This window comes from Gymnogyps californianus, chromosome 3 (assembly GCF_018139145.2).
Source record: "Gymnogyps californianus isolate 813 chromosome 3, ASM1813914v2, whole genome shotgun sequence".
Lineage (NCBI taxonomy): Eukaryota > Metazoa > Chordata > Aves > Accipitriformes > Cathartidae > Gymnogyps > Gymnogyps californianus.
The window spans coordinates 119,977,010-119,987,258 of NC_059473.1; the positions used below are offsets into that span (position 1 = coordinate 119,977,010).

At 44.1% G+C, this 10,249-nt stretch overlaps 1 protein-coding gene across 2 annotated transcripts in view; it reads right to left on the bottom strand.

Moving 5' to 3' along the window:
• Positions 1 to 9,226, bottom strand: part of ATAD2B (ATPase family AAA domain containing 2B) — a 77,598-nt gene extending 68,372 nt beyond the window's left edge. For both annotated transcript variants that reach the window (XM_050893281.1, XM_050893280.1), the window contains exon 1: positions 9,071 to 9,226. In XM_050893281.1, the coding sequence (XP_050749238.1) occupies positions 9,071 to 9,226 (156 nt within the window). The remainder of the gene's footprint in view (positions 1 to 9,070) is intronic.
• Between the last annotated feature and the right edge of the window lie 1,023 nt (positions 9,227 to 10,249).

Genomic DNA, 10,249 nt, shown 5'->3' on the forward strand with positions numbered 1-10,249 from the left:
CGGGATATTTAATGCACTTAATAAAAATTTTTATCCCAAAGGTATAAAAAGATAAATGTGTCTTTCCAAAATAAAACTTGTATTCATGAAAAAAATGTGATTGTGTCCCCAGTGTACCAATTAGTTAAGCTAATTGTGAGATGATCAATCATCTTTGCCCTCAGATAACTATTCAGCTAACAAATAACTTGCTTTTTCTGCATTTAAACTATAACACCATTTCAAACATACCAATAAAATACACCAAAAACACTCTCTATCTGTCTGTCCAGTGATTCTGGATAAGCCACTTGCTCCCTTGTGTATCAGTTTCTGCAAAGGTAAAAATATGGATTAAAACATTAACTTCTACAAATTTATCGCATTACAGATCTACTTTAAGATCTATTGATGAAAGTTAGGTAGAGCTAGGTGTCCGTCCTAATGCATTTTGGGGCTAGGCATACTAAGCAGTTGAAAAAATCAAAAGGTTTCACAATCTCCCTGCGTATTTTTAGTTTTGCTCTTACTTGGTTCCAAGTTCTAGTAACTAGATCAAACAAATTTGCTACCATGACTGCAATAATGTCATCTGACCAGAGTCTAGTAAATCCCTTCATATCCTATTTCAATTTTTTTTTAAGTTTACCACTTTGCTTTATAGCATCTTCACCAAAAAAAAAAAAAAAAAAAAAGACTAAAACTGTCCTTATGCTCAGTACAAATTTTCAGTAGCTGAAACGCTCTCATCAGCATGCTCAAACTAAGGACCACACCTTGCCTTATGCATCTGCACTATGTCCTAATTTCAGGATGACACATTGCACTACCCACTCTCTCCAGCACCAACGCATCCTCACAAGCTCCTCTCCCCTCCCCACCCGAACCCACATGTTCCTGGCAAATGTCCTTAGCCCCTCTTCTATGGGAGGACTGACTACCTGCTTGGTGGGAAGAGGTAAGACCTGATACACCTGTCTGAGGGAAGAAGGTAACATGACTCAACTCCAGGTCGCAGCATAATACATCAGACTGTACTCATGTCAGTACACTATGTACTGCTGCGTGCTAAACATCTACCTTTGTGTCCTAAAAATCCAGTGTAAGTATACTGCCTGTGCCTTCAAATGACAAGAAGCTGGGAAAAAATGTATTTGGATTAAAGCCCATTAACTACCTTACTAAGAATTTCCAAGATTCATTAAGGACCTCGTGTGTTAACCTTACTGATAGCTTGAAAAGAGACAAAGTTGGCTTAAAAGAACCCTCTGGGGTTTTTTTTTCAGTGAACTATGCTTACGTCAATAACAGCCATTAAGAATATAAAGAATACCATCATCTAGACTTTTTCAGAAGAATAAATTCTTCCCAACTCATTCAGATAAAAAAACATATTTTTTGCATGAGAAGATCTGCTTCATTTTTTCAACAGATTTCCATTTTATTGCCTAGAACTCTTCAATTCTAGAGTTCAGGTTACTTAATAAATGTGAAAGCTTTTGAGAAAAGTTAAAAGTTTACAAGTTAAAAATCGAAACTGCTACCTTCAACACTGTTTATTGTGTATTTTCACACTTGCAACCATTTCCCCTGTCCACAATAGAAAAAGACACCCATTTGTATCCAGGTTGAGTGCCTTCAACAGCTTTTGATCTGACATCCCAAAAACTCTTGCAATCTACGGGCTACTTGTAGGTTCGTGAAAGAAAGGGAGAGTGAGCTACAGAGCAGCCTCTGCCAAACTATGACAGAGCCCATAAATAGCGAGCTGAGGTTTGTCCTCCACCCGTCATCACTGCCCTGCTCCAAGCATTTCCACCATGACTGTTCCTCTCCCCTCCTTTGTGCCTTCACTAAAATTAGGGTGACATTGTGAATTTTCAGCTGATAATCAAATCAGAGGGATGGAGGGGAGGCAAGGGGAAGAGGGTTAGTTTCAGCTGGACCAGTAACCTGATCCTGATCCAGCTGATAAAATGGCGAGGCAAACATTAATTTTGGCAACTCTATTCGTTTTCACAACTGCAGAGTTAACAGCTTGCAGCACACATGAAATCACACACCTTCAGAAGAGCAAGTGTACTGAGAAGAGGTATCTATTTGCTGTATGGGGGTCCATACCTCACTCAGAAGTTTTTCTAGAAGATCCACATATTGGAAGTTTTTAGAACCACTGATCTTCCTAATTTAACACTGAATGAATACTGAAAGCAAGACATTTTTATTTAGAACCATGTTAACCATTTCCATGAGTTTCTAGATTCTGTTAACGAAGACTTTTAAAGCAAAAATTGTATTTATGTAAACATTCAAGAATGATTACAATTCAGAAGTGGAAAAAATGAAAACATTCAAAAACCAACTTTTTTTCCTACCCTTAGTCCTCAAAAATCCATCTTGTTTCTGCTGAACAACCCCATCCCAAAGAAAGCCTGGAGGACATGGCCTCCGTTTAGTACCACTATAAACCTAAATAAAGAAGTAGAATGATCTGAATGAGGATAGCAAGTAGGAGAACAGAGAGAACCCTTGGACCAGAGGGTTCCCCAAGGTTTGGACGTGACCAGGTACTTGACTCAGTAAACTAAGCAAGGAAGTGTCTGTAGCAAGTGAAGCTACAGGAAGGTGGCCTTCTGTGTGAAAAAAATGTGGGATTAAAAACACTTCTGTATCTCTAGTTACAAGATACTTGAAGACAGTATTTCAAAAGAAAAAACAAATTAAAATTGTGTAAAATTGTAATATGAAATCTTAAGATTAATGTATTGAAATTTAAATCATAATAAAAACAACATTCAAAGTCTGAAAGATAGATCAGAGAAATAATAGAAGGTAGTTATTAAGTATTTGGAATGAGGGATTGCTGAAGCATGGCAACAAATTTCAGTGCAAGTAATCTCTTTCACGGTTACAGAAAGAACAGCTTCTTCATTTCAGGTTATTTAAATAGCTCGACTCAACTACTTATCCATTTAAAATGAAGCAATTGACTGGAGGTTGGAGAAAAGCAAAAAGCCTATTTCCCAAATTATGAAAACACCCAAACTGAAGCATCTGCTCCGACTGCAGCTGGACACAAACTTTCCACCAAAGCTTTACATTAGTTAGGTCATTAACATACACTACTAGAATCATAAAGATAAAACCACAAAATTCAGAACAGGCTACAAGAACTACAGACCTTGGACAAGCTCGTAAATTCTGTATTTCTGGTAGGAGTACTAAAGCTACCTCCTTTACACCTAGTTCAACTGGAGTTGAAGCTATTCTAGCATACACATACTCAGCAGTGCAAAATGAAAAAGCTTACAGAAGATAACACATTAATCTTACAACTGCTTGAAAAGTGGCCTATTTTAATAGCTACCAAGCAAGAAGAAATTAAATTTATTCAGGAAAAGAGTCCAAGCAAGTATAAATGCAAAACAGCACTTGAACAATTTAAAGCAAAATTAATGGTTAAAATAAACCATGAAAATCCCATCAAAGGTAATAAAGACAATATTTCAAGAGTAAACTCGGAGACAGAAAAAATGTTTAGAAAAAGCAGCAAAGCATGAAGAGTACAAAAAAAAAAGTAGCATGAAAAAGGCTGAAAAAATATTGTCAGCTCCCTTTGCAATAAGTGGGTTCATGAGTGATACTACCTCCACACAAAGTAATACATTAGAGCTAAAACATCTAATAAACAATCAGCAACCTTTAAAACGGTCACAGCTACAAAATAAGAGCAGTGAAAGCTTCAGTTCACTGATGCCCACCTGCTGGATGCTTTGGTTTGAGAAGGGTTTTATAAAGTTTTACGCATAAATCGTTTAAAGCATCATTAGATTGGAATGAAAACTTTTCCACAGTATAGCAAATACTCGACAATTTAGGGCAGGGTGTGCAAAACTACACCACATCCAACTGAAACTGCAGGGGGATGGAGGTGATCAGAATGTAATTACCTGACCTAATTATCTTGCATAACCCCGAGCTGTATGCCACTCCTGCAAAATTGTCATGGGATCTCTCACGGCAACGGGTTAAGCCTTCTGCTTTAAGTTTAAACTGAGAGACAGTAGTTGGAGAAGCAGCTTTTATTAATATTACTTTGGGACAAGCCCAATATTCAGAGGAAGCAATGCAGCACACCAAACATCAACACCATTTCCGGAGTATTCTTTGGAGGTCTTATTCACTCACTGGATTAGTCCTTAGATTGCTTCCTTTTAAGGCCCTGTAACAGGGTGACAGCAAAGATAGCCAGCTTCAAACAGGATGCGCATCTGCCTCCCAAAACAAACCGTGCACACTTCGGAGGTGTCCTGACTTCTGATAGTGGCCCAGACTGATTTGGCAAGATACATATGAAGAATTCAAACTCAGGACACCCCTTTGGAAACATGGAAGGATTACAAATGCTGACTGTATGGTATTTTGACAGAAACTTGGACATAGATTGCTTCCAACAATTGCTCAATTTCCCACTGTTCACAGATGTATTAATACCACGCTACCAAGGAACAGCCTGCACGATTCGGTTTAGATCACTTATTTTCTCCTGCTAAGTCCCAAAAGAGCAGCAGACCACTAAACCAGAAAGAACTCAACATTTTATTACGCACTGAAAAGATGAGCTTTCCTGGGAGTCTTCCTTTAAATGAAATCGTTTGGAATAACTTCACAAGTCTCTATATTTCAGGACATATTTCAAAGAACCGTAAAAGCATTAGCCTCAGCACCTTTATTGATGTTACTGTAAACTTGAACAGTAAGACAATGCAGTTCTTTAAAAACATAGATATTTGAGAGGAGGTTTTTTCCCTGAAGAGCTTTACACGCGGGTGGCCAGCAAGTGGAATTTTTCCAGCATAAGAAGGAAACTGTAACTTTTTCTATAGCTTTATTCTAAACCGCAGAACATCCAGAACACTGTAAGACACTTTGCAAAGAAGACAAAGAAAATATGCTAATCTGAATCAGGCTCTTTCACAAAGGAAAATTTAATTTTTAGAAAGCTCTAAGGGGTATGTTTAAAGCTAGTATTATAAGAGAAATAATAATAATTTTTTTTAAGTTCATTTTCTATGTTTTCAATAGCTGACCACTAAAGACTTTTTAAGGAGCAAAATGTAGCAATGAGCTTATGCTACAAAAGCTGCATTATCACCCAGAAATCAGAAAAAATATTTATTGTTACAGACTGAGAAATTATAGTAAGAGACACCGAAATATATTGGTATTACAGAGCACAAAAATGCTGCTTAGGTTTATACCTTCCCACACTACAGCACTTGATGTCAATCCTCAAGTCCGTGTTTGCTCCTATTAGCAATTAAGTACAATGGAGAGCTCTAGGTTGCCACCGAGTAAGTTGAACGAGGTTGGCAGTACTACTTTTAGCTAGGATCACGTGTTACAATTATCACAGTACCCTCAAGTAGCTCTTAAGGCACTGCTAATGCTTTCTTGGCTAATTAAATTAAGCTAATCTTGTATACATTTCTAAAATGTCTAACTAATACGCTGACATGATTTAAGAGTGCTTATTTCACAATAAATTCATTAGTTTTCTTGATCAACATTTTTGATTTGTGTTTTGAGATGACTGAGAAAATCATTTCAATTGCCAAATAAGTGTTACTTACAATCACAACTCAATATGTGAAAACATCAGACATTAGTAAATCTAGAGCACAAATTTAACCAGTTATGGTCACAGTATCCTCAATTCTTTCATAGTGTGAATGAAGTCCACTGGATTTATAAGCCTTGTGTTACAATTCTATGTTTCTGAAAACTTCGCAAGATTTTGATGCACTTTTCTTGTGAGAATGCTTTAATATATAAAGCCATAACACTTCCCAAGTTTTAATGCTAGAAAGAAAAAAATACATATAATTTATATAAACATAGAATATAGATTTATGCAAGGATAGCTTCAATTTCTATTAAATAGTGTGTAAATCAATCCCGGAAACAGGAAGAAAACATAGCCCAGTTCTTCCTCTCCGTACCCTCTCTATGCACTGTGCTATGACATCATTTCAGAGAATAAAATTCTTGGCTCCTTGATCCATTTAGTGAGGGATTTTGTTCATTTTAATCTTGCTTCTGGTCAGTGGACACACATGTATTCATCTCGATCACTGAATGCATGGTCACCAGTCAATAATTCAAAACAGTTTACTTCTCAAAGACTGACATCATTGCTTTCTCTAAGATGAGCAAGTACTATAAAGGGAATACAGAGAATACGATAAAGGCATTTAGACTCTTATAGCCCATTTCCACAGAATGTGTGTTGCTTCCGGATTCAGATCAAACAAAAACGGACACTATTAATATGTAACTCAACACAAGATTGAACCAGATGACTACAAACTTAAGTTCTTGGGAGAGGAGGGATTCAAGCCTATCCTTGTAAATGTATGCAAAAAACCCTCTATGTATACCAGAAAAAGCCAAGAGGAAAAAAGGAGAAGTAGTAAAAAGGAAATAGATATAAAAGAGGTGGAAGGCAATTCCTAACCCCTCATCTGGTCTAATCAGCATCTTACAGGATGCCATTAGATTACTAACTCAGTGTTTGTTGCTAATAAGGAACAAACAGATGATCATTTAAAATACATTCTGAAAGATAATTACAAGCATTGCCACTGAAGAGCATTTCTCTGGGAGTCCAAGTCAGAACCTCCGTGGAAGAAAATTAAGTCACACAGTGCAAATAAGAAGTGTACCATCTCCACCAGAGCTCCAAACTCTAGCTGCCCATTAACTCGATTAACTGCTAGTAGTAAGGCTGGTTTCCTGACGTGACACCTGAAAGATTTCAAAAGGACACACTGTTCCAGTCAACTTCGAAAAAAAAATACACACAACTGCATGAAAACGATCCCAGTACGCTTTCTGCACAAAACACAGCCTCACTATCTGTCTCCCGACAGTCACTTCCAAAAAGCAAAGGTTTTGTCTTCCTACTGCTATACTTATTCATGTTCTAATCACTGAAATCCTCCTCTGGCACTACTTCAAGAAGATTCAGGAGCTCAGAAAGATGCTATATCACTGACAAATACTTACATCTGAAGAATAAAAACAGTTGTACAAAGACAACTTTAAAATACGGTAGAATATATATATATTACTAAATTCACTGGGGGAAAGAAAGAAAGAAAAAATAAAAAAAACGTAAAAAACCCTTCCTGGATAACTTCTACTCATCTTTGACAATCACATCTTAAAAAAAAAAAATCTACCTCAAACACATAAGATTTGTTGTGAAGTGAAACAAGTCCATTCCCATACACCAAAATATACACTTAACTTTAGAAGAAATGCTTTTTTAGAAGCATGGGCAATATCCTGGGATGTATTTACAGATTTTATGACAATATTTTGCACGATCTCCTTTCCTTACACCATGGCAATGACATAATTTAAACGTTTTAATGATTTGTAGCATAAAAATACTATTCATAGATGAAAAATATTTGGAAAGAAGCCCAACCTTTTTTTTTAGCAGCAGTAAACTCCCTGCAAAGTAAGCCAGTAAGGGTTACACCAAACTTTGCCTCACAAACCACAAGACCCACGATATGAATAAATAGAAACTGCATACCAGAACAAGCAGAACGGCTTTTTACAGCTATGGTGCTGCATCCCCATGAGTCTAATGAAATTAAACAAGGAAGAAATAGGGGACAATGAGGAAAAGTAAGATGGGGGGAAGGGAAGAACTGTTAAGCAAGAAAGAACTGAAAGAGAAGCACAGAAGGTATAGAATATCTAAGTCAGTGATTTTTTTAATTTTTTTTTTAGTATTTTAAAACTAGAAGGATGGGGCAAAAGGTTTTCTGACAATTCCAGGTGTCATCCTTCTGATCTACCTCTGGCTGCTATTGCTGTTTTTCTACTTGTCTGATTAACTTCCTCCTTAGCAAAGGCTGGGACATGGTCAGTTGGTGCATGACTGTCAAATCCTTTGACCCTCAATTTTCACTTCCATATTTACATTGCTTTTAAAATACGTACACAGATCAGGCAACTATAACCACCAGTTTAAATCTTCAAAGCAATACATGAAGTTTTATCAAGAGAAAAAAGCCCTGTCCATAATTAAAAAAATGCAGTTGTTGTCAACAAATCTGTTTAGAGACAACAAGGAAAAAAAGAGGCTCCCGAATTCTTTCTTTCAATTAGAATTTACCAAATTGTAATTTTCCAAATCAGGCTGTAGAATTCACTTGCCATTAGACCGTACAACCAAAGCCATTAGAATAAGTTATGTTGAGAAAGCATTCAACTTAAACCTGACAGCAAAATTGCATCCTCCCCGCTTGGCGGGGGGTGGGGGGGTGTCACAAAAACGGGGGACCTTTCTCAAACATCAGCTTCCTCCCATCGAAGCTGCCGCGAACACCCGCTTCAGCCGAACGGAGGTCATTTAGGCAAAGAAGGGGGAAAAAAAAAAGGGCAACGAGGATTGCGAAGTTGCTGCAGGCGCAGCTCCCAACTTTTGTCTGGGAGCCGGCGCAGCGCCGGGCGCGGCCGCAGGGGGAGCCCCGCGCCGCCGCCGGACCCCCGCCTGCTGCCGCCGCCGCCGCGCCGGCCCTGCCTGCCCCAGCCCGGCGCAGACACCGGCAGCAGCCGGGCAGCAACTTCACCTCCCGTGTCCCCGGCCGCCCCTCAGACGCCCCCCGCCGCCCCCAGCCCCTGTCAGCGGCTTGCGCCTCTCGCCGCCCCGGCGGCGACCGCCCTCTCCCCGCCGAGCAAGGAACCCAGTTGGGACGCGGCGGGCGGCTCTTCGCAGCCGCCCCTCCGCGTCCCCGGGCTCCCCGCCGGCTCCACGGTCCCTCCTCACCCCGGGCTCCCTGCCGGCTCCGCCGTCCTTCCTCCTTCCCTCAAGCCGACAGCCGTCTCGGCAATCCCCCCCCCCGCCCCAGCTCCCGTACCCGCGCCCCCCCCCCCCGCCCCCCCCGCGCCGGCAGCAGCGGCGCTGTCCCCAGCGACTCCCCGGCCAAGGCCCTCACCGCCGGCGCTGCTCCCCCCCCCCCCCCCCCCGCCTCTCTCCCTCCCCGTCCCCCGTGAACCCCTCGGTCCTTACCCGCGCTGCCGCCGTCTCTTCCAGCCCGGCCGCATCTGCCTTGGTGCCCCTTTTGGAAGAGCGGGTCCGGGACGAGATGAAATGGCTGCCGGCTCCGGCCGCAGCGGCCGCCGCTTTGCCCAGGGGGCGCAAGGAGCTCTTCCTGGTGTTCACCATGGCCCCGGGGAGGGGGGACACGGGGGGCCGCCGCCGCCGCCGCCGCTGCCGCCGCCGCCGGCGCGGAGGGAGGAGGGAGGGCGGGCAGGCGGGGGCTCGGGTAGGGAGGGGAAGGGGAGGGAGAGGGGGAAGGGGGGAGGGGGAGGAAGGAAAAAAAGTCCTCTGGGGAAGCCGGTCCGCCGGGCACAGCCACAGACGGAGCCGCGCCGGCTCCTGCCGCCGCTGCCGCCGCCTCCTCGGCTCAGTCTCACACTAACTGGTCGCCATTACTGTCCCTTCTCCCTTTCTCTCCTCGGTCCGCGGCGAGGCCGACAATTGCCGCCAGGGGGCGCTGCGGCGCCGGCGCCGCCGCGCGCAGGCCGAGGCGGCCCCCGCTGCGTACGTTCTAGCACGGCGCCGGCGCGCTCTATGGGCCTGGCGCTGGCCGCCGTGGGGGAGGTGGCGGCCGGTGGCCGCCGGCGGGGTCCCCCGGGAGCGGGGCGGCGGTGGGGCGCCTGGCTGTGCTCCCCCGCCGTGCCCGAGGGAGAGGACGGCCGGGGGCGCCCCGCGCAACCGGAGGGACGGCGACTGCCGGCTTCACAGCAGGCGGGGCGGTTTCCAGGGGAGCCGGGGCGGGGGGTGCGCTGTCCTGTCAGGCTGAGGGGAGCGGCGGAGCCCGGGCGGCGGCGGCGGCGGCACCGGCCCCGCGGCGGGGCCCGAGCGGCCACTGAGGCCCAGGGCCTGGGCCGTGACCTGCCCGAAGCCTGTCAGGAGCTGGCGAGCCGCTGGACGGGCCTGGCCCGGCGCTCCCGGCGTAACCCGCCGGGGCGGTGGAGCCGCCGCCGCCGCCTCCTGAAGGCTTAAGCCGAGGGATGAGGGTGCGCTTAGGTGAGGAGTTCAAGGGCAGGGAAGAAGCGGCTGCCCAGGGTCGCGGGGGGTGAAAGGTGGCACCGTTTACAGCCGAAAAGGGTGCTCTGCCCCGGGACCTGGGGGACTCGAGCCTGCCGGCTCTGCTCGCCCAGGTACGCTCTTTCCAGTCACTGA